A 24,952-nucleotide genomic window follows, 5' to 3' on the forward strand; every position below is an offset into this window, starting at 1 on the left:
GGGGTTTCTGATATCTGTACATGTGTTTCAACCAACCTCTAGAATCATAGAGTCATAGGGTTGGAAGGGACCTCTGGAGATCATCTAGTCCAACCCCCCTGCCAGAGCAGGGACACCTTAGAGCAGGTTGCACAGGAACGCGTCCAGGCGGTTTTTGAATGTCTCCAGAGATGGAGACTCCACCACCACCCTGGGTAACCTGTTCCAGTGCTCTGCCACCCTCAAGGTAAAGAAGTTCCTCCTCATGTTTAGGTGGAACTTCCTATACTCAAGTTTGTGCCCGTTACCTCTTGTCCTGTCACTGGGCACCACCGAAAAGAGCCTGGCCCCATCCTCCTGGCACCCACCCTTTAAGTATTTATAAGCATTGATCAGGTCCCCCCTCAAACTGTTCTCTGTGTGTGGCTTCTGAGATGCCTCAATAAACATAAGGCATTCGGGGAGAGAGAGTGTGGGGATCTTAAAATGAAGACAGGTTTTAGCTAGGTTTTTGCCAGGTTTAGTAAAATGACCTCTGACAGAGGCAGGGAATTCTAGCTCAAGACACGAATTTTAAACAAAAACTCAGAGTGGTTCATTCACCCACAGTGGTTCATTCATTCATAATTACCTAAGCTGAGAATATAAAACTGAAAAAGAATTTCAGGGTTGTAACGTCCAGTCTGTTTCTCAAGTTCTCCTCTAGCATGACAGCTTTAGATGGACCTTTCTAGCAGTGGATATGTATTAGAAGCCTTTAGGCAGAAAAAAATGCCCAGCGCTGCTCATTTGGCCCTTTAAATTAGTTGTTTAGGACTGCTGAAGAGTGAACATATTTTTCTGTTTTATTTTTCTATTATTCCACTAGGCATTGGTTTAATATAGCAAGACTCGAACAAATTGCAAGTGCAAAACTTAAGTATAAACATACTCATATACCGTAATGAGGACTTGCATTACTAGTTACTGACAGAGCATAAACTAGATTCTTGTTACTGAACGTTTTTCAGATGCTTCTTTCCTGACACCAGTAATTTTCAAGTCGGTGATGCCTTCTTCAGGGTTGGTGTTTTTTAAAAGTCATCACTATTTCGTGCTTATTAAAATAATGATAGTAAAACATTTTGGGGGTTAACAAAGGCTACATGATATGTCCTCATTCTGCATGTGTGTGTTTCAAAACGTTGGCAAAGAATGCTTGACCCAACAATGACTCATGACCTCTGGGGTGGCCTTTCACAGCCATCCTAAGGAAGAAATCCATTATCTGAGAAATATTTCTGTACTTGAACTGTGTCATTATCTAGAATAACCGTGTTTTCTACCAAAGTGGCCTGTTAGCAACAGTCCATTTATTTAAGAAGATGTCTCAGTAATAGTGGAACAACTGACCAAATAATCCCAACCCAGAGGCTCCTGTCTTCATGATCTGAACTTCTGCAGAACCTGCTGAGGACATGGAGGCTGGTAGATCTGTCAGGCTTTATCCAAGCAAAATTCCTGCGGGCAGCAGTAGGAGTAATGCCTAGTGAGACACAGTTAGTGGGATTACACCAGGGGAGTTCATCCTTGCTTCTGAAAACTTCTACTTAAATCCAGTTGACGATATGGGAGGGGAGCAGAAGTGGGAGATGAATTTAAAGAGCAATTAGGGGAAGAGTTTGCTTTTAAAGCAATTTTGGCTTTTTGCTGTTGGATTTTGAAATTATTTTTATTGTCTTTCATTTAAGAATGTTGAAACTTGAATGAAAATGAGAAATTAGATGCTGCCGTTAGAGGGGAAATTGCACTCATTAAAAAGAGCAGACTTGGATGCCGGAGCCGGTGCACAATGCCGAAGTCACTTTTATCAAGGAGTTGATTAAAGTGTTTCTTGCCTTTGTGAACATTGATGCGTTTTACATGGTAATACAAAATATTCCTTCATCTCCTTTCTTGTTTCAATATCCTTGTGCTTTAATATCTGTCCTGTGATGAACAGCCGAAGTGGTGTGGGTCGAACATAAGCATTCCTGTTTGTCATGGTTAAGATCCATAATCTCTTCAGTGCCCCTAACAGCTTTGGCTATAGGTGTTGGCACTTCTGAAGCTTCACTGGATTTCTGTGGGAGAGGAAAATAAGAAAAAAAAAAAAAAAAAAAAAAAAACAGCAAAATGAAAGTTCCCGTTTTACATAAATGTCTTTCTACTTTGGCTCTCCACAGTATAAATTATCGCATGCAATATTAATTTGTTTCAAGGCATGGTTCTGTAGCTTATTTGCCTAACTCCTGCAGTATTTTAATGAAAATCCAATTTGATTTTGACAGGTTAGGGTTGTACTTTTAAAGGCAAAGTGGCAGATTTGTAGATAATGATTCCTTGAAGAGTGATTATAGAGACAGTTGCTTATATAATTACTGCGTTATATGTGTCTTACCAGTGTTACATGACATTAAAATACGTCATCAATCCATATTCTTATTATCTCCAGTAGCTAAAACCACAGGGAATGAGAAAAGTAGACTATCCACCGTGAGAAACAGAATGGGTCCTCAAAGGAGGTCCTGATTGCTTAAGAAAATAATGTACCATGTCCGGTAAGGTGGTTGCGTGCATGTATTCCAGAGATTCTGGCATGCCACTTTGCAGATAATTTTCTTACCTAGGATAATTAGGGCTATCTGTTGCTTGCGTGTTTCTATGTTTTAATGCTGAGCTGCTGCTGCCGTCGCAGAAGTACTGTTTCTCCCTTGGGTATAGCCAATACTGGCCCCAGCTCTCAACTGTGCACTGAAGCGTCGCAGCTCGTGCTCCTCTAAGCTAAGGTGGCGCCCTCCCAAAACAGGCAGAGCTGGAGGGGCTAAAAGTAAAGCATAATAAAGGCTCTTGAAGATCATGGGTGATTGCCCTACGTAAAAAGAAGCAGGGACACTTAAATTAGTTTTATTTTGCAAGACATAAGGCTGTGTAAGTGGGAGGGGGGTTGACCTAGATGCTTGGATTTGGGACGGAAATAATGAATCTCTAGTGCTTCTGAATGTGTGTAGTCCTTTGCAAGTAAAAGTGGGAAGGTTAAAACCATTGCGTGCAGTCCATGGTGTCTCCAGAAGTGGATGGTTCTTGACGTGGGAAAGGCAGTGCAGACTTCGAAGTTAGGATCCGATCTGAAGCCGAATACAGCCATATGGAAGGAGTCAGCAGATTCTTTGAGTTGACGATCTAATGAAGTTTTGAGTCACACAGCAATGACCTGTGTGAAAGCAGCTGTGAAACAGCGATTGTGTCTTTCTAAACATCGTGAAATACCTGGATTAAACACAGGATCTCCCACAGACACACGCGTGCTCGCTCTGCCTATTTTCTAGTTCACTGTGTACGAGAGAAGAATTAAGTATTTAGTCATTTTTCTCTTCTGCAGCTAAGATTACTCTTTCTTTTAAATTATTCTTTCTTAATTAGTGGTTTGGGTGCCTGAAACGGCACAGCGAGTTCAAAGGTTTATCTGCGAGGCTGAGCATCGCTGTGCTGGAAAAGGCCCGTCGCTTGGGCAGGTTATTGTTTGAACCGAGCAAGTTTCAGCCACTGTTAATCAGCTTTTGAACAGTTTTTTTTTTTGTTTGTTTGTTTGTTTCACAACAATTTCTCTGGTGTTTGCTCTGTGCTTAACCAGGTAAAGTAAACATTAAATCTCAATTAAGATTGCTATACTCATCAAGCAGAAATTCTCAGCGGTATTCATTTCCTCCAGCCGTTGCTTTTGGGAAAGCAACACTGTTGTTTTGCGTGAGATGGATGCATTATACGCCTACAGGCAGTGGGCTTTTATGAAGTCCCTTGAATATGGTAAATATGCTGCAACAGATGTGCTTGTGAAAAAATGTCCTAGGAAATTGATTGCAGGCGTGCTCGGGTTGCCCGTGTTGTGTAATATTAAGGTATGGCTTTAGGGTATGGAGCATGTCTTCTGGAAAGTACAGTATAGCCTGAGAAATGGTGTAGAGCCAGACTCAGCCTACTGCAGCCTTATAAGTGATGGATGGTACCTGGGTGCGTCTCACCCGAACCCCGCTCGGAGTGGAAAACCTGAGTGCTGGGAGGGGATCCCTGTATCCCAGGGGAATTAAATAGCTTAAAAAAAGGGTAAAATAATGGAAAGGTAAGGGTTTTTGTAACTTTAATAAGTAACAAAGGAGGGTGAACCCCTCAGCATCCATAATAGAAGAACTGGGAATTGTGGAGATCCTCCTCTGGCAAGCAGAGGTTCCCAAATAGCAGGCGCTTGCGCGGTGGAGAGGGAGCACCGCTGACAGTGCCCTCTCCTCTCGCCGTGGTGTCCAAGTGCCGGCTCTCCTTTGCCATCCGCACTTGGGGAAGCCAGCTGGACCACAACCTGTGGATGCAGCGGGTGATTTCTTGGCGCTTCACTCGAAAGGGACCCAGCGTGGTCGTGAGACGGGTTGGCCAGAAGGTAACGGTGGAGCGGGACAGTGGCTGTACGTGTCTCTGCCTGTCTCCGTTGCTGGTGCAAAGCCCGGCGCCGCGTTTCCTTGGGGAAGTCGTGCGTCTCCGAGCGCGGGGAGAACGTATTTGTCACGGCCTTCGTTAGGCAGGAAGGAGGGCTGCCTCGCCGTTTGCGTTACGGGGAAGAGCCGGGGCTCATTCGTAGGCGGGCAGCCAAGCCCAGCGGGCTTCAGGGGATGGGGGTTTTCAGCATCGCACGGAGTCGCACCGGGAAATGCCTAGCCCAAACCAGCATCTTTGCATTTCATGCCGAGGCTCGACCAGGAATGTGCAAAGTGTGTCGCAAAAAGAGTAATTAACTTCTGTTTTCAAATAAAAGGCAGAAAGACACAGGCGTGTTCACCTCTGTATGTTTTTGGTGCACAGCTTTTGCTGGGGAACCTTGAAGAAGTAAAAATTATATAATTCTGTCTGTTCGGTGAGCTGAATTATTCACTTTAAATGAAAATATTTATAATCATGTGTCAGAGAATAAGTGTGATTTCTAGGCAACTATGCCTAATAAGAACCCCGTGGTGTGAAATCTAGTCTATGGCTGCTAAATAGTTATCCATCTTAAAGCTGTGCCGGCTTACGTGTGTTTTTAGGCATCCTATCAATAAATATTTTATAAAGTGCTGCAGACAGTCGAGGGAGGAAATGTTCTGTTGCAGAGGAATCCAATTTCAGGTTCCCCGTAAAATGATGTGTTTTATAGGGTTTGATATCCGATACAAAAACAAGGATGTTGTATAAAATGCATCAGATGTGATCACTGAAGAGACCCCGCTGTGTTGTGAATAATTTGCGATCCTTCAAAGAAAACTAGAAGGGCTCTAAGCAGACTGTGTGGTGATAAATATCAATCTACATGTGTTCCTGTATTGATGAAAAAAAGCTATTTCTTACTTTTATTAACAACAAGGTCAGATTGGTAGTAAAGGAAAAGAAGACAAATGATCTTTATTGATACTTATGCTACACGTTTAATGGAGAATAAATTTTGCAAGTGCTCCCTATAATTGCATATGCCATTGAGAGAAGTCTGCCATCTCCAAGTCAGCATTTGGGAATTATAATCACTTCTTTGAGGCTTCGCTCCGGCATTTCCAGAACTCCTGATTTACGGCGTCGTGCGGTGGTGGCACTTGCTGTACGTACAATTTCTGTGTACATGAGAACCACCTGACGCTCAGTTTTCTCCTGTTAAATTGATGCAGGGGATAACAGCCCTCCCGAAGCACAAATCGACGCGTACAGCTGAGGTTTAGCTATTAGCATAATCTTATAATGGCAGATTTAACTTTCAGAACGGAATCGCTGAAAGCGCCCCGTCTGCTGGCGTTTGCTGTGCCCCGTGAAGCTGGAGAAACACCCGGTCGTGGTGGAGAAATGGCAGAAGGTGCGGTGGAGCGGTGGCGCCGTGCTTTCTGCTCGACAGCAGATGGGAGCCACTGGCCAGGACCCCCATCCTGCCTTTAGGAAGCAAAGCACTCATTCCTCTCCGATTACGTGATTGGAAACGATCAGCCACCCCTCTCTTCATGGTGGGTTAGTGCCCACCTTTTCCTTGAGGTGCTTTCCGCGTAAAGCCATCTTGACGTTGTTCAATCAAAACTGAGCTGTGGGTGTAGAAGGTTTTATTGGGGAGAAATCGGCCATTCACTCTCCATCTTGCTGTTCTAATTGGAAGCCGTTGCATAAAGCTGCAAGTGGGAAGCTGTGCACTCCAAGGGGATCATTTTTCCCAAAGGAAATCCATAGCCAAAAAAGGATTTCGTTTCCTTTGGTTTTTCAGCAATAAGACCCATACGCGTTACCCAGGGCAGCGGTGGAGTCCCCATCCCTGGAGGTACTTAAGGGTCACGTAGATATAGTGCTTTGGGAGATGGTTTAGTGTCGGGCTTGTCAGTGTTAGATTATTGATTGGACTAGATGATCTTACAGGTCTTTTCCAATCTAGGAGATTCTGTGATTCTGTGAATTAGGCAAATAGCAGCCGATTAATGGAAAACATGTATTTCTCATTGCCGTCCTGGAAAACAAGGGTTTTCTGAGTTCTGTGTTGTTTTAAAAAGCTGAAATGGGGGGCATTTGGAGATATGGTGTGTTTACAAATAAGTGGTAGGATAGGGGAGGGCACGACAGCAGTCTGTAGCATTACAGCTACCTGGTATTATGGCTAATAAAGACAAAAGGGGGTCAGTTTCGAGATTGCAGAAGAAGAAGGAATCACATCAGGAGGGTTCAAGTTCAGAGAAAAAAAAAAAAAGAGGACTGCCTACTCGCGGGGTGCGGTGTAATCTGGGAGGGGGTGTCTCAGCTCTGCCGGGCCCGTGTCTCCCTGGTCCGCAGCTTTCTGGGGAGGATGTCAGACTCCCTTCTTTTTCTGTGTCAGGGTGTCCCCCGTATTACAGGGGGGAAGTTACAGATGAGTTTCCTGGACATCTTTTTTCCCCAGTCAGTGAAGCCCCTGGGACTGTGTAGATGTCCGCATTTCTGTCGCCTCTCGAGAGAACTCTACTTTTAAATGTCAACCTCGCCATCTCCTTGGCTGTTTTTAATGCGGAGAATCGGGTAGGGAAGGTGAAGAGCAGCTCTGTACACAGCTGCTAATTATTAATATCAGTTACCACTCGTTTTGTTGTTTGGAGTTTAAAAAAAAAAGAAATAAAAAAGCTAAGGGTTGACAGGGCAGCTTGTATGTGCTGAAAACAAAGCAGCTACTTCCAAACTGAGCATTAGCATGTGTCAAGTGCGTTTTAGAAAACGGCTTCGCTCTATTACCTGTAAAAATACTACGGGGAGTGACCAGCCTACTCCACGCATTGATGGATGAAGTTAAGAAGTATGACTTTCATGTGTTGAAAAGGACTTTATTTTGAGGAAAAAAAAAAAAAACAAACCAAAAAAAACCAAAAAACCCAACAAAACCAAAGAGAAATGATTGCTTTGCTCAGAGAGCACTCAGTTATACACGGCTTTTTTTTCTCGGATTTTCATCCTCCCAAATGTGTAAGTTGCGTAAGTAGATATCTTATGCTTGCTTTAATTCAGACGTTGCTGCAGAAGAAGGCTGGAGAGAAGCAAGGAGGGGAGGCTGCAACGTTTTCATTATGCCGAAGCAAAATATTAAGACACGCTGAAATACGCGTGTATTAAGTCAATAGGCTGCAGATACTGGGAAGGAGGCGTTAAGGAACTGCCTCGCTGTGTATCTGACAGAGTTTAGTGAGAAGTTTTGTCCTCTTGGTGAGCAAGCGCAGCACATAGCCGGGTCCCCCGTGGCCTCGCTTTATGTAGGGCACTCGCTTTGTACCGTGATGGATCTTTCGTTACCGAAGACTTTGTTGTGAAATTAAGCATTATGCACTCCTAGGACCCATCCTGTTCTGGCTGCCGAAGCAGTTTTAAAAGTATAGGATCAATTAATAAAATTAATTGGGGATTAAAGAAGAGCAGGTTGAAGAAAGGGCTTCTAGCTGGCTGAGTGTATGACTTGAGCACCCCAGAGGGTCTGATCTGCAGAGGCAGTTTGTCCGCTGTCTGCAAGTTTTATGTTCATGGATTGCTTTGCTAGACTGAACTACCTTCAACCCTCCCAAAGTCTGGGGTACTTTGGCTCTGCGGTTTTGATTTGAGGCCTGAAGCTGCCCATTAATACATTGCACAAATGCATTTATTTCTAATGAATGTAGCCAGGAAAATTTAGTTTAGCTGAGCAGCGAAGTATTATAAAATGGACAAAATACATGCAAGGGCGATTCAAATATTTCTGCTTTATCTGCTGCTTGGGCTTTTGAGACTACTTGAACATTGCATTTTCACACCCCTCATTTATGCTGAATGGTTATAAAATTTTATCTCGATCTACGTTTTTCTCCCTTTGCTTCCAAATATTAATCTGATCTTAAATAACCGCTATTCAAAGCAGACCCCATTGGAATAATGTGTTATGCACAGTAATTCAGAAACTGTAATTGATTGCTTTTAGAACATATTTATATAACTTTGACTTCATGGAAAAAAGCAGTTGAAATATCTAACCGAATGCATAGATATAAAGGGTTTTTCTGAACATGATTAAATATTAGTAACAAAAACTATTCTTCCATTCCTAGTTATTGGAAGTACATCACTATAAGTAATTTACAAATGTTATCGGGATACAATAAGCAGCAGGCAGTTTATATTCTGGTTATGAACAGCATGCATGAGCTGAGCAGTAGGCTTGAGAGCTAAAATGCGACTGTCACGTTTCCACAAATAATTGCTATAGCAACGTTGTCATAATGTCTGAGATCTGCTTCCCTTGGGTTCACACCTGAAGTTTTCTTTATCGTGAAACAGAATGCCTTCTCAGGTTGAAAATAGGGCGTAATGGTGAGGGTATTGATGGCTTTTGCATTTTTTATTTATTTTTCTCAAGTAATTAAATTTCAAATGTTGAGAAGCGTAATAGAACATTAGGGGAAATCGTTTGCTGTCATAGTGTCCATTTATCATGACATTCAACATTGTGTGGCTCCTTCCATACAATTAATCTCTGCAAATTGGTGTGATCGGGTGAAGAAAATCTCTGTGGGTAGGCTCACCTAACTTGTGGAGTTTTTCCATCTCTGCGTCTGAGTGCTTAGATGTTACATTAGTGTTCTGTAAAAATCAATCAAAATAAGGTTTCAGAGTTGTTATTTCTCTTATTTCAAATTGCTGCACATTGTCGCGTCTCTGCTTATTAGGAGCTCTTTCACTCAAAGCACTGAAATACAGCGTTGCGTACGTATCAGCTTGCTCGAGGGACCCTAAGAACACAACTTGCATTTATGTCATATTTTTTGGCCAGATTCTGCATCCCAATTCCTGCTTTGTGCTGTAGGATAAAACTAGCGAGGGGTGCCCCGAACGGCAAAGGGTGCATCGCGGAGCAGCCGGGGAGCACTCGCCCGTTTGGTGTCATAGTGCAAAATCTTCATATGCGTCCGAGGAGTAATTTTTCTGCTGGATAGCTGATCCAGGAGGAAAAGGGTTGAACAGTGCTTTGCAGGCAGCTCCTGCACTCCTGTCCCTTCCAAGCAGCTCAAAATCCGTTCCTCTGTGTTGAAGTTTATTACGGATATTAAAGTTCATGAAACATGGGAAACGTTAAGTGAAGAGTATTACTCCATTATCATGATGAACAGAGAGCAACAGATGAAATAATTTCACCCTGGGTCCTACAGTGATGCAGTGAAGTCTGAAGGATGACTGCGAAAGGTAGAGCACTTCGGGCAACCGAGGACTTCGATCATCCGAGCAGGCTAATTAGAAGTCTTTCAGCAGGGAGACAAAGGTGAGCAGAGGTTATAAAAAATGGATATTGCAGTGATATTAGGGAGAAGAGAGAGGTCCCACGCTCCAAAGGACAGACCCCAGGAGAAGAGCAGTGGAGAAGGAGGAGGAGGAGGTTGGGTCCCTTGTGGAAGACCGAAGAATACTAAAGACGTGAGAAATCAATGACGGGCAATGTGTGAAGGTAGTTTTATAGCTTTGTTCAGGTCTAAGAAATACAGGGAATCTAAGAAATCTGGAGACTAGTGATTACCTGTTTTTGTAAAGATGTTTAAAAAAAAGGGGGGAAGAAAGAAAGTAACACCTCCCTGTACTAAGGTGCTGTGCTACACCGCTGAGGGGAAAGAGACGGTATTGAATCTTCCTCAGACTCATAAAAGCTTAAGAGACTTGAAAATGACCTTTCGATGGCTGTCCAACCTGAGGAATTCTGGGCGTGCTGACAATGACAAACTGCCTGGATGCTTGATGTTGAACCAGTGGGAGGAGGACTGAAATAGTCTTATTTGGTTCAGGTTTTCTCGTATGTTGGTCTGCATTGTTTTGGTTTGTGCGGTTTGCTCTCCTGACAGCAGCATATAGCTGTTACAGGGAAGAGAGCTGCCTTTGAAGAGTTGAGGTGTAGTGGAGATTGGTACGCAGTCAGACACGTCGAGCGTGAGTGTAACGACTTGCCCCTGTAAAGGGTATGACACATCATGTTGCTGCCATTTACACGAGTGTTGATGAAGCAGTGCAGTCTGACCGCTTCAGCTCCGCCTGTTGATGCACAGAGTAAAACCATGGGCTGGCTGGAGGTAGCTTACGCTGCCCTCCAAAGCTACGCAGAAATCATCGGGTCTTTTTCCCCAGCATAAATTTATTCACCTGGGAGTTACACCAGTTTTAATTAACTTCATTTATATCACAATAGCATTCAAATCTAGACAAGACCGACAGATTCGGTAAGTTTAATTATAGCCTTTCCTGACATAGCATGCCTATTTAGGGAGCCGACCGAACATCTTAGTTGCACCGGCAAGAAGTTCTTCTAGAATCCCATCTGAGTTTGAGCCTGGCTTTTACAAATCCTTTTTAGTTTTAAAGAGGAACCTTTCACTGTCTGTCTGTTTGTGCTCCAATCAAATGAAATGTCCTTGCTTTTATGCTATATTTCAACAAATAAAATTACAAGGTCTTATGAAAATAAATTTTAAAAGATAACGTAGAGGCTCTTGCCAGAGAATGGAAAGACCTTGTCAAAACATAATGCCATACTGCATAACTGGGATGTGCATGGATAGTTAATTCCTCACTTTGCACTGGATTTTAATTGTCTGCCATATTCCTAGTAATTGCTTAGAGTGTAATGGTGAAGGTGAAACATCAGACGTTATGTGATTTATTCATTTTAACTTACATTTTTTGGATTACCTCATAACAGAAATGTCTTTGGACTGTGCCTCAGAAGCATGCCATGTTGCAGTCAGAACAGTGATTAGTACGTAGCCTTAAACAGAGTCAAGATTAAGATAATTCCATGTGGGTTTGGGCTCTCAGTTTTAAAGGATATCACAAAAAATTATGGACCAAATGCACAGCTGAAGCGTGAACATTTTGTTTCTCTGGAACTGTATAGCTTTACACCAGCTGACGTTCAAATATGTTGTTATTAATCTGTACCAGCATGTTATTAAAGATGGCATCAGATTGTGCAGGCACAAGGCATGTGAATGAAGGCTTCACGTTAGACTCGAGTTCTGGCATCCCCTAATTGTTGGGCATTTGTTCCCTTTCACACTTAAAATTTTCCAAATCAAATGTTTTGCATGTGGTTTTCCCAGCTGATTTAAAAACAAACAGCAGAAACATATTCCACCGTGCCCTGTCGAACTGACACCCTGAAGCGAACAGCTGGCACAGCTGGAGCCTGTGGATCCACCTTGCAGATCTCTGAGGCTGAGATAAGAATGATTAGTGGGAGTCTTAGACTTAATGTCCTTTAAGATGGTGGATCCTCATGGACCAGACATCTGCAGAAAAGTTGAAATCTTTGCTAGAGTGATTAGCAGATAGCTGCTGACAGTGGGTGGAAAGCTGAAATCTCAGTGCCTGTTCTGATGGCTACAGACCTGCAATTTTTCCTGCCAGTGGCTGGTCCAGCATCCTTTGTCCTTATCCCAAGCCTCCCCATGGCCGTTGTTCCTTTTAGCTCTCCGTGTGCCACTTCACTGACTTACTGTTACTCTCTGTCCCCAAATCCTCTCTTCTCTTTGTAATGGGGTGTGTCCCCCCCAACCTTACATTAACCAGTGTTTCATTTCTCTTCCCAAATCCTCCAGCAGCTTATCTCAGTTACCTTTCGCACATTTCTGGCCCTTCATCTGAGTATCCCATCTTGCCATTGTTCCGAGCCTGATTTCTCACCCCTTCCTTCTCAAGCCTGGCCTCCTCCTCCTCGCTGCCCAAATGCCGTCAGCAGCAGTACGGACAGCACGGGAGAAATTGTCTCCCAGCTGTCAGTTCCTCTCTTTGGTACGGGAAAACCACTGCCTATCCTCTGAAGCAAAACCGTATTTTTAGGTCCCAAACCCAAATGATGTCTTGTGTCAGCTGCCGTTTTTCTTAGGCTGACGCCCTTGAGTAGATTTTCATGCATGCGATGAAAAAGGCAGGTTCCTGATGAACAACACTGTTGTAAAAAATGTCTGCGTGTAAATAGTGTCTCTGTCTGCCTTCCTTTTTTTTTTCATTTTTGCTTAATCTGGTCTGAGAAGTTCTGGGTATGTTTCATTACAAGTGTGTGTGCGTGCACGTAGATGTAAGATTTGATACACCCAGGCTTAAAGAAGAACCAGCAGGGTTGGAAGGTATCTTTAAATAGCTAATTTGATAAAACTAAGAGCAGTCGCAAACAAGATCTTCAGAATGGAAAACACTGAGTCCTAACCGTAGGTATCGTACTAGTCTATGATGTATATTCACAGCACTAAATTAGTGACAGAGAGAAATCTTATCCAAATAACACAGGTTTCAACTTCCTGTGCTTGTTGTTGAAAGTGATTACTTAAGAAAATTGAAGCCTGGAAACAATTAATGGTATGTAGAGTCTTGGAGGCTAAATGATGCCATCTGAAGCGCGTGCCACCACCACAGCAGTCACCCACAGCATCTCCCAGGCGCGCGAAGCGTTGCTGCTTTCCTGTAGCGTGTTTCTCACCTGAATTTTGAATGCCCTTTGTGAGGCAGTTATGAAATAAAAGCATCATCAACAAACCCAAACACCTCCGTGACAAATGTCCACTTTCAGAAACTATCTAATTAACTGTATCTCCAAAACAGTGGCTTTAATGAAACTCTTATTTTAATCGAAAGGCAATTAGGCATTGTCTCCTTCCAGTGCATGTGTAGCTAACTCTCATTAGTATTAACGAGTTGCACTTGCAGAGTGAAGCTCTGTAGGCCATTTCTCGGCCCAGCAGAACTAGTAGGTTATTTCCTCAGCACTTTCCCTGGTCCTGCCAATGTTGTTTGAGTTTTTAAATTAAAACAGTAAGACAAGGAAATGTGGCAAATTTTTAGTAGTAGAACTAACTGCTTAATACTTGAAAAGGCCGTGTTTCAAAGACAGGTCTGTGGGAAGCCAGCTTCAATTTTCCTTTCCCTGCTTTGGGTAAACCTGTATAACCTGGTGATACCGGGGGATAAGATGCGACAAAGGAGCTGGTGTCTGGGAAGGAACAATGTGCCCTCTCAGCCCCTCAAAAATTTTGAATTTATTAGAAAAATCAAGGAAGGAAAGTGTTGGCAGTGGGACTGGGGGTCATCTTTTCCTTCAGGTAAGGAAAACCAGGGTTGGGAGAGGGATACCAGTAGATGCTTACCTGCTCTGACTGACTTAAACTAATTTGCCTCGAGTAAAAGACATGCTCAAATGAACTTGAAGAGCTTGGTACGGGTAGGTCAGTGCGAAGTAGAAGATTCCATGTTTTCTGCTTACTGTCTCTGTCTCTCACTTGTCTCTCTCTGGGGCAAGATGAGATCGCTGGTTTACCTAAATGGCCAGAAAGCAGTCTGATAGTTTATGCAGTTTGTTACATTTCTTCTAAAATTATGATTTGGTGCTCTGTGTTTTGAAACAAGAAAGCTTTTTCCACCCTGAAAATACGGTGAGTGAGAACAGAGACTGCACGTTAGTTGCGGGAAGTATTCCTTGCGAAGGGCTTTTCTTGCCTTCCCCTCTTTTGAGACCAGTAATAAAATTCCCATGGATATCGGTGGAGCAAGATATTCTTGTGTGCCACAATTTAAATGTCAGGGATACTCACAGTAAGTAAAACTGGCGGTACTGTAATTGTATAAAAAAGGTGGAAGTGTAGTTCAACGTAAGTGCCTTTCTAACTTTGCTGGATAAGGGGGATTTTTGTACCTAAATGAATGACAGGTCAGAAGGGACCTCAAGGATCATCTGGTCCAAACTTTCTTGGGAAAAGCAAAACATGGCCCAGCACCCTGTCCAGCCAAATCTTAAAAGTGTCCAGTATCGGTTCCAGTCTTTTCTCTAACTTTATTAAGTTTTGCCAAGAATGGTCTTAAACCATGCGATTAAGTTGCAAAAATAATAATTAAAAAAAAGCCTACGTTAGCAGCTCACTGGTCAATTAAAAGCAACCTCACTTCCCCAACAAAGAGTCAAATAGTCATTTTTTGAAGTCTTTAATAATGCTATGCCTGAGTTTTCCGAGATGAATACAAATGCAGTCAGTCTCATATTCCAGAAATTCAACAATCTCTGTACATGTGATTGGTAATACAGGAATATAAATTAAAAGGTTGGCTATCATTGTTGTAATGTTGCAGTTTAATAAGCACAGAGTCTCTGAGTTAAAAAGAAAAATAACCTGCAAAAGCCCCCTCTGTGTTTTGCGAGTTCTGAATTAATGGAGACCAAAATGTTTACTTCAGCGAAAGAGATGGCTAAAAATAAAACGATATCAGAAAATACAAGCATAATGCCCAGAAACATTTCTGTCATAGTTAGAGGCAAAATTCTTTTTCTTGCCTAGGAGAAATTAATAGGATTCCATTTCATCAATCACATTCCATTCCATATATTTTAGGCTTCCTGCAAATATAAAAACAAAACAAAAATCAAACTGCATTTTTGTTGTTCTTGTCGTGCAATGAGGTATGGTGTTTATGAGAGAAGAATATCGGTGTTCTGAAGAGAATCTTGGAAAGAAAGCACAGGTGACTTTTAAAGAGGTCACAGATTACTTGTCCTTTGTTCTCAACCTATTTTAGTTACCTGGGGGAAATAAGGGTGAAAAAGGTAAGTTGAAGGGAAGCACAGCTTCTTCAGATCAGTATGATCCGTGACAGAACTATTTGTAATCGCAGAATGGAAATTAGCCAAAAAAACCATTGCTGGAAACAGAAATGTTACAGCACTGTGAATCTAAAAGTTAGATGAGAGAGAAATAATGGGACAATTCATTCGTTCTTCATCGAAGCCGTGACCGCTTTAACAAATGGCACAGTGTAAGTAGTACAGTGGGCATTATGCAATTAGGTGCATTAGGCTTTGTTTGCTGGCATGTTGCGTATCAATACCTACTTTCAAGGATGAAGCCTCGGTTTGTGCCAAGCCTCTTCGCCTGTGTATTCTTCTCCAGCGTGAGAAACCCTTGGGCTGGTTCTGCCTGCAACCTCACGTGGGTTGCCGGGGGCTCTGGGGGCAGACCGAGCTGCAGGGGTCAGTCAGCAGTTCCCCAAAACAGGGAGAGAGGAGTGCTGAGAGCAGGGACGTGAGCTCCCGTTTCCGTCAGCCCCACTGCAGAAGGGAGGGAGAGGACAGGACGGAGCAAAGGGAGCGATGTACACATGGTACGGAGCTCATACATTTGCTATTCCCAGCCAGCCACCCCTCCCCAGTATCTCCGGTAGGAGGGATAGAAACAATTTGGTCTTTTTACTGTACCTGTAGTTTTGCATCAATCAAAAGGAAGACCGTGTCATACCATTCCCAGGAAAGACGTCGAATGCTGGTCCGTTCCTCTGGCATTGCAAAACAATTTTAGGTCTTTATCAATGCGAAATGTGCATGACGGTGACATGACTCCTCATGCAAAACGTGCCGTCGGGTTTTTATGACATGAGTTGGCCTTGATGTGAAGGGTGTGAAAGATGGAGAGTTCACCCTTCATTGCAGCCAGCACAGTTTGGAAGCATTAGTCTGACGTTCATGGTAAACATCAGTTGTTCCCTTCATAAATACCAAACCCTGTGCTATAGCTTAAGACTTGGATCAAGTAATGAAGTAATTACTCCAAAAAATAAGCCTTCTTCCTACTACCGAAAACTGAGAAGCGGTAACTCCCATCCTTGATACTCTGTCGCTGTGTGGTTGCTGCTTGCTCTGCTCCCAAGAACCACAGCTAGTACGGGATCAGTTTGTTTCGAGAAGAGAAATCCAAAATAGCCCCCGCTGTTACGCAGTGAGTGTGGTGTTAAATATCTCCTTGCAAGGCATTTAAATATGAAAGAGTGGCCAGTGAAAAATATATTGGTGGAGATGCGTGTGTTTTCATTCGTTGCCTAAGAGGGAGAGAAACAGGGAGAAAAACCAGTGGGTTAATTTTCCAGGCAGCAGCTCCCCAAAAGTTACGCAAAGGGACAAGAAAAGAGACATTCATAAATAAAATGAATATAGAAATTGATTTTGGTGTACGTCTGTGAAACGAACGTTATTCATAAGTCGCAGGAGGAAAGGGACGTGAACTGATAGCAAAAGATTTGGATTATTTACTTATTTTAAGTTAGTAATACTTTTATTTTTAAAGGCAGAGTGCTGCCTGGCTAGCTGTCCAGGTAAAAAGCTGTAGCTTTGCCAGCAGGTGGATTTTCTCAGCTCTGCTTCTGCTTTTTACCAGATGAGATAAATGGCTCTAAGACTTTGACCAAAGCAATTAACTTCAAATTCAGAGCTTAAAGGAAAGCCACACAGTTTTGTTGACATTATTTTACTATAAATCCTTTTCTCAAATATATTTCCGCTATTTGTGGTAATTTTGCCCGTGAGAATTTAGATGTTTGGGAGGAGGAGGGGAGCTGGAGTAGTAATACAAACGCTGTTCTGCATGGAAATAATACTGTGGGTTGTAAAGTTGTTACATGGGAAGATAGACTTTCTGTACTTTATGTAGAGAGGTGGAGGACAGAAATAAGGTTATTCTGCTTCGGGGTGTGGGGCAGCCGCGTTCCCATCACTGCCGAGATTCGGGGTCGGGGGCTGGAGGTGGCCTGCAGGGCATCTGAGGCATCGTCTGGAGCTTTTTACCTACACCTCAGAGTTTAATTTCTACAGCACTCATTTCATTAACCGAAAGGCCTTATTGTGTTTGGCTGTTATATCCTAGACGTTTCTTCTGTGACAGGAGCTTGCTAATCAAGGCTTTTGCTTTCTCCCAGTGTCAAACTCTGACCAATTCAAGAAACAACATGATGATATTAATTAGATGAGAGTCAGATCTGAGGAAGTGTTTCGATTTTCAGTTACTGTATTTTCACATTACAGGGTAATAATATGTCAGCAGTTAATAAGAGATATAAAAAATATTGTGTATGTGCTTGAAGTATTCGCATTTTAATATCCATGTCCAGAAATAACATTTTTTCTGTAGCACGGTGCCGAGAAGGTACTTTTTGTGGGGGGGTGGACGAGCAGTAATTGATGCACGTGTACTTGTTTGACCTATAGCAGGTTAAATGCAACTTTAGTGGCAGTTGTCCAAACAGTATGTCATCTAGAGCTGATATTACTGCTAGATCACTACAGCATCTTTCTCAGCAAACTGCCTCATGCGATGGGAGGTTATTAACACCAGGGAGAAGCTAGCTGAAGAGTACGACTGATTAATGTGACGTACTCGAGTTTCTTTCTACGACTATCTCAACAACCAGTCATAGAGATCTGCTTCATACACAGCAAATTAAATTTAAATTACACAGTCTTGGCTAGAAAATTGTGCAGTTAATCCCATCCCAAATATGAAATTTGATTTTTTCCACATGAAGTCTTTTGTGATTTTTCATGCCCTGTTGGTTTCTGCCAGCATTCCCCTTGGTTTAGGTGACTTTATTCCTCCCCTTAAAAGAAAAATAGGGGAAAAAAAGGAATATATGCGAGGGATTGGTTTTTAGGAAAGTCCCTCACTGCCTCAGACGATAACGTGTCCAGTGCAAAAGTACAAAATGGCTGCTCTGAGCTCCCTTCCGTAAGCATTGCAGGAACCATATTTTTAAAAGAAAGTTTGCCACAGCTAATGAAGAAGATAGTGTCTATCTGTTGGTTTTCCAAAAACCTTTGTTTGTACCACGGCCCTAACTGTATACCCTTCTGCTAAGCTGAAGCAGACCTCTGTGTTTAGGTATCAGTTGTAGCTGATTCTTTCTGAACTAAATGTCAAGAGTTTGAATAAGCTTTGTTTTTCAGGAGGAAAAATGAAGCAGTGTAAGCAGAGACGGTAACCAAGTGTTTCAGAAACGGGGAAAAAGAAAATGAGAGGTTTAATTTCCTAGTCCTACATCTGAAAGTATGTTTTCAGACAGTGATTTGTTAACAGTCATTAAATCCTTACCCATTAATCTTGACATAATCAGGCCTGTCAATATCAACTGCCTTGTATGCCGGCCATCCCCTTTTATCGCCTCGTCCCCTTTGCTCCGTGACCTTACCGTTAATTTCTCACTTTCTTTCTCACTTCCCCTCCCAGCCCGACCATGCTCCATCCTCCCATGCCTTAACCGTGGGGCTGCTGGTGCTGCCTGCCTCTTCCCGCACCGCTCCGGCTGTCCTCACCTCTGTGCTTGCTGGACGGGGTTTTAAATACGCCGAGTTTCCTGATGAGAAAGGCTCGCAGCCTTGGCAGCGCTCTCCAGGCACCATCTGTTCCCAGCATCTCCTTGGGCAGTGGCGGGCTCCTGTCTGGCTTTTCTCTGCCTCCTTTCTTCCTCCCTGCTGCCTTGGAGCATCATTTTGGAGGATTTGTTAGATCAGAGCCTGCGTAACCACTCGCGCGTATCAGTAGCATCCTCACCTGACCCTTCTCATCCTCTGCTCCTCTCTCTCACGCTTATTTGTTGCATCTGGTCTGAAATCCAACTGTAAGGTCCTCGGAGCAGAGCCTTTCCCTTCCAGCCGCCTTTAGCACCAAGCCTGGCTGGCTGGTATCGTTAGGCACTACAGCTGTACAAATAAATAAGAACAGTTTTGATTACACAGTGGAAGTTCTCATCTAAAATAATTTAAACAGTAGTCACAAGCGGTTATGCTGTTTATAATTCATATAATAATTTAGGACTGCTAGTTTTTAACTGTTGTGTAATTTGGATTTACTTGCAGTTCTCATGGGATAAAGTATATTATTGAACAAGAAAGGAATAAACTATATTCAGAGTAGCTGTAGGGTGCTATGATTTAAAGGAGAGCTGGTGGAATACTACAGGAGAAAATACGCAGGATCCATTATGCTGTTAATGAATACACAATTCAGATTGGTGATTTAATTTTGAGATCATATTTCTCTGGTACCCTCAGGTATAACAGGCTTCATACATAAAAACTGAGTAAGATCGTGTGTATTTATGCCCAGTCATGCAAAAACTGAATAATAATAATAATAATAAAAATTACTTTCCTCATTGTTTACTCATTTGCAGTTATTTTTTTAAGTACATGGCATTCAAAGAGCACTATTAGAAGGGCACAACCATAATTGCTGGTACCAGTTTTGAACCCATGGTAGTAACCTTTGAGGCAGCTTGATATTTGTCCACAGCTACAGGCTGTCACTGTATTTAAGCCATGACGAGAGCATCATTTTTTTGATCAGGCCAGGAGCTTTCTTGAAATAGTCACCATTTCCTTCCTCAGGCAAGGTGGCAGATTGGTGATATTTTAAACTCTTGGCGAAGAGACAAATCCCAAAGTCCTTCTTTTTGCAAGCAGACCTGAGTGATGGAAGCAAGACCTGTTCCCGTAGGGGCCACACCCATGAATAATTGTCGGAAACTACATTATGCAGTGGCTTCTAGCTTTATAAAATGTGAATTATTTTTGGGGGGGTCTGTTTTTCATATTGGCATGTTAATTGTAAGCTTTTTCTACCATCCTTTTTCTGAAATGTGAACAGATGTCCAACTTTTTAAGAAGCCACATATTACAATGGACTGCATTTTAAATCGTACAGCTACATCTGCAGCATGAATCTGAAAAGCTCTGAAAATACACAAAGAAGATGCAGTCAAAAGAAACTCTGCCTGGCCTTCCAGGTTTTACACCTGCTATTTTAATTTTTGGTTTTTAATCTCTTACAGCTAGAGTTTCGCTTCTTAAATGAATTTGAACAACTCGCCCAAGAGACATTCTAATCCGATCGTGTATTATGATGATACCAGTTGGATGTTATCCTATTAGGCACTCGCTGTAAATAAGGGATTTTCCGCTGACTTTTAAATCCTTGATTAATGAGAATGCTGGAAGCAGTGTCCTGTAAATTAGCCATAGTGCTAGCAACAATTGCAATTCACTTAGGAGAACCGATTTGTTTTAAATCTTCCCATCCAAATTAAAAAGCATGAGGAAAAGATAATGTGCAGTAAGTAAAACATATAACTCTATCTTGCATTATTTATCTGTACCCCATGGCTGTCTGAGACCCTTAGGTCTAAATCCTGCTCTCAGTTCAGGTAAATTCACATCAGTCAGAGCTCTTCTGGGGAAAGAAGTCTGGTAGCTGGCCCAAAGTATTTCTTTAATTTATGTATTCTTCATATCCTCTAGTGTTTTAGCTAATTCTTAATCCCATTTTAAATTGCGTTAAGCAGTCCAATGGCTTTCATGTGTAGCTTGGTCACTGCCATCTCACTTGCCTTTCACAGCTCCTTTGCCTTTTTTTTCTGATAAAAACATGTATGAGTAGCAGTAAGGAGGTACTTGGGTTTGGGGAGAGGGGAGAATAGGTGGAGGTTATGACACATCTGTTAATTGATACTTAAAAAGGAATTCTTGCTGACATATTTTTCTGAAGAAAATGTTTTTCACATCATCTTACCGCTTCCCTTCTTATTCAAATACCGATTCTTGATTTATTGCTTGCAACAAAATTAGTTTTATATCTAGTATTGGCTTTGAAACACACATTATTTCCTTTAATACGCTGAGACATTAATGAGATCTTTCTTGATGTGCTATATTCACATTTATTTAAGGTACTATTCATTTCTGTACCCATAATATACATGCGCTTTTATCAGTGAAGAACATCCCTGTGTTCTTGTAGAAGTGTGAATACTCTTTCCATAGCTTGGAATTAGTGTCACTTTATAAAGACAGTTTTGACACTCCCTCTTATAAATAACTGAGTGAAGTCCCTCTCATACATTAAGATACTTAAAGTGTATGATTTTTCCATAGTTGTTTTCTGGTAATTTTGAATGCAGTGCAAACTGTAAAAAGAGTCGAGTTACTTAAAGAAAACTCTGACCATACTATCCTATAGCAAGAATAATCAGAGACACTGCAATAATTCTATAACTCTATCTGATCATTTCACCTCAGTTTGCTCAAGTTACAAGGGTTACTCATCCATGCGTGTACCAAAGCACCCTTAAACAAAGTTCCAGTTAGACCAGTAGATCTCATGGGACATAATTTCTTGCTATGACTATTACATATGCATACGATGCTCTCTGTTTAATGGTATTTCTGTACAATTCCCCAGTGATCAATTGGTAAATGTTCGGTATTCCGGCGGCAGCTCAGAAAAGTATAGTGTCTTCTCCAGTGTTACGGGCAGAAGGAAAAATATGACGCTATGGTTGACCAAATTGAAACTGTTTGGGAGATGCAGGATACTTTTTTGTATACTTATTAGTACTTTTTCATACTTATTAGTTGTGGTTTTTACAGCACAGAGTTAACTGTTTATATGCGGGCTTTGTTGGTTACCTAGTTGTTTATTTTTTCTTTATACTTTAGTAAAAACATAGGTGCTTTTCCACAAAGGGACTAAGTTACTGGTTTTCAAGCATAAGTGTTTGTATTTTGGGGAAAAGAAATGGACATTAGAAATTCAAGGGATGTTTGCAGCTGCTTTTTGTTATAACCCCGTTTTCCTACATGGCGGAAAGAATGGACAACCAGAATACTTTTTTTCTTGTCATTTTAACTCTCATTGCAAATCTGCCAGCTCATTTTGGCAGCCTTACAGATTTACAGAGTGGTTTCCCCCAGCTATAAATTGTCTCAGTTATAAGGAAAGATCATTTTTGTCATTACGGCATCAAACTGTGACATAACATAGCTGTTGTCTATAGACTTTTTGGTTACCGTCAGCAAGTTACTTCATTCTCTTATGCCGCAGTCTTCTACCTATAAAATATAATATTATTATAATCGGCTTTGCTTTGTTATGCCTCACATATTAATGAATGTATTCCTGTATCACTCTCCTACTTCACAGAAGTGATGAAAGCATATGTTCATTAATATTCTTGAAGCGTGACAAAGAAAAGCCTATTACTGTAATATGCTTTGCTTTAAAACTTCGGTTCGAATAATAATGATAAACAACATTTCTTAGGCTTTGGTCATAAAATTTTTACGTGTTCAGACTCAAACTGATGAAGTAAAACTTTGATGTATTGTAATGGCCCCCTCCTATACTCACGCAAAAGAAAATCCCTAAAAATAATAATTCGCATTGACCAAAATAGTTTGTATCTGTTCGTTGGCACATGTATCGTGCAGGAATCCAAGAATGGCTTTTTGCCTGCTATATCCTTAGCCGCTTGTTTCAATATGATGTAGTCTTCTTATTCTCTCCGTGTATTTCCTTCAGCGTGGTGAACAGAAGCTTGGAATGGGCAGTTATGAAATGTCTTGCCCATCGGAAAAGCTTCTTGCTAACCTCATTAGTAATCGCTTGAGAAATGACCAGGAGCATGACAGTTTATATTTCCCTCCTATTATTTTCCCTAATAACTGTGGATGTTCTTATTACATTTCTAAATGACTGTTCTCAGAGGTGGCTTGAACAGAAGGTATTTCGTTTTATCGGGTTCAGATTGATTGCCCTGGTGTTTCATTGAATAGCTCCTCGTTCTTGCACTGTAAGAAGCAGTAGATAGGAATCTCCACTTTCCTTTCTTTATTGCATGTTGGAACATACGTCCCCTGGTTTGCATCCTTGTTTTGATTTATTTGATATTTCTTTATACGAAGAACTGTCCCAAGCCCGTTTTGGACAGATGTTTCTAGAGCCCTTTGGACCTAAACACGGCACTCGGGAAATACTTCACTTATTTAAGAAAATAGGATGTTTTCACTTATGTAAGAAAACGGGATGATACTTTCTAACACTGCCTATATTTATTCTTGTTTTCTTTCCTTGACTTTGTTTTCATTTAATAGTTTTCAACAATGAAAGTTATGTTTGCGTCTTTTCCTTTTTTTTGGCTGTACATCCGAGAAAGCAAGTGCAATTAATGGAGAAAACATCACTATATTTCTGATAGTTTTAACAGCTGCAGGCAGTTCAATATTTTGACGTGTTTTTTAATGCTCTCGGTGTTTTCAGCAATATCACAGTAGAGATATTGGAGATAAAGGGGGGAAGACCAGTAGCCTTAATATACACATTCTGTCCTTCTACTTTCTTTTCATGTTACAAAAAAATATTAAAATGTTTAAGTGCCTGCACTGGATATCTAACACAGTTCTAAAAACTGACAAGTGTGAATTGAAAAGCAAAGTTCTATTAATACAGAGTTGGAGAGCGTCACTGAGCCATTAAATATTAAGTATGGAATGCTCTGGGCCTTGCATAAATCTAAGAAATAAAAGAAATGCCAGTGAGAATCTTACAACACATTCAGCCAATTAAAATATATCTATTTGACTTTTATTTTCGTTGCAGACCACAGATGACATCCTGGTGGCCTCGGCTGAATGTCCTAGCGATGATGAGGACATCGATCCCTGTGAGCCGAGCTCAGGTGGGTTAGGTTAGTCAACTTTTTTATTACTTTCTTTTATTTCGTATTTGCATGCTCCAGTCCCCCAGAGTCCCATTTAGTGGGACCGTCCTTTCTTACACAGCAGGGAGAAATTGAATCGGGGCCTTTCCATACATGGCAGTGTCAGGAGAGGGGGAGAATTTGCTATACATTTTTCAAAGGCAACGAATGGGAGCACACTGATAGTCGTGATCTGAGCAAGGTTATAGTTTGGCCGAGGGCCTGAGGCTGGACTGGGAAGGACATTTTGCGGGCCCTGCAACTGGGTTGTCGTGATAAAGAAGGGACAACTTCATTTAGGAGAAAGGTGTTGCAATTCCTTGTGCCTTAAGCATTTTCCCCAAATAAGATAGAAGTACGGTATTTCAAGTGTCATATTATCTCAGTAGTAGAAGCAGAGTTCATTTTTAATTACTGTTTATGGTATGAAATGCTGTATAGATGGTAAAAGCCTGAAGACATAGAATACAACAGTCTCAAATTTCAAATTTTTACAGCTTTTTTGCAAGCCAAGACTATTTAGAGTGTTTGTTTCAGTTCCGATTAGAAATGAAAAATTTTTAAATTCTAGTATTTTCCATGGAACTAAATTTTGTAATGTTTTGGCCATGTCTTTCCTACTCCCACTGAACGATGGAGATTTGGTACTAATTTTTCTCTTTGATATAATTTCCCACTTATCTTCATATAAAATTAAATACTACATACCTTCTCTAAAAATCCAAATGTTTATCATGGGTGGGAAGGAATGCAAAACTTCGTAACAGCAATCTGAAGAATTATATTGATCTATAACCTTTAAAAAATCCCAGATGTCAAATGAGCTACTCCAAATGAACTACTACTTTTTTTCTTGGCTTGGGTTAGCTTTCACCTTTCTGAGTGAGCATCTTGTGGTACCAAATATGTCTCAGTTTTTCTTACTCACTTGAATTCTGCGCTGTTGGGTAGCGTGCCTACTGTCAGGTGTTTTAGATAATATCCTAGTCTTTGGTACTTGCTATAATACTTCATATAAAACAATTAAGACAAATATGTTGTGCACTAACATATTTAGCTTAAGTAGAAATCAATGAAATTTGAGACTGGCCTGTATACTAATGCA

General features: G+C 41.5%; 1 protein-coding gene across 25 annotated transcripts in view; it reads left to right on the forward strand.

The window, feature by feature from the left end:
- Positions 1-24,952, forward strand: part of NRXN1 (neurexin 1) — a gene marked incomplete at its 5' end in the record, with an annotated part of 721,771 nt that overhangs the window by 679,438 nt on the left and 17,381 nt on the right. For 16 of the 25 annotated variants that reach the window (XM_082481382.1, XM_082481373.1, XM_082481381.1 and 13 more), the window contains one exon: positions 23,748-23,835. In XM_082481382.1, coding sequence (XP_082337508.1) covers positions 23,748-23,835 — 88 coding nt within the window. The remainder of the gene's footprint in view (positions 1-23,747; positions 23,836-24,952) is intronic. The other 9 variants (XM_082481367.1, XM_082481368.1, XM_082481364.1 and 6 more) reach the window with 1 other exon arrangement.

This window comes from Vanellus vanellus (genome assembly GCF_965231255.1).
Source record: "Vanellus vanellus genome assembly, chromosome: 3".
In the NCBI taxonomy this organism is placed as follows: Eukaryota; Metazoa; Chordata; class Aves; order Charadriiformes; family Charadriidae; genus Vanellus; species Vanellus vanellus.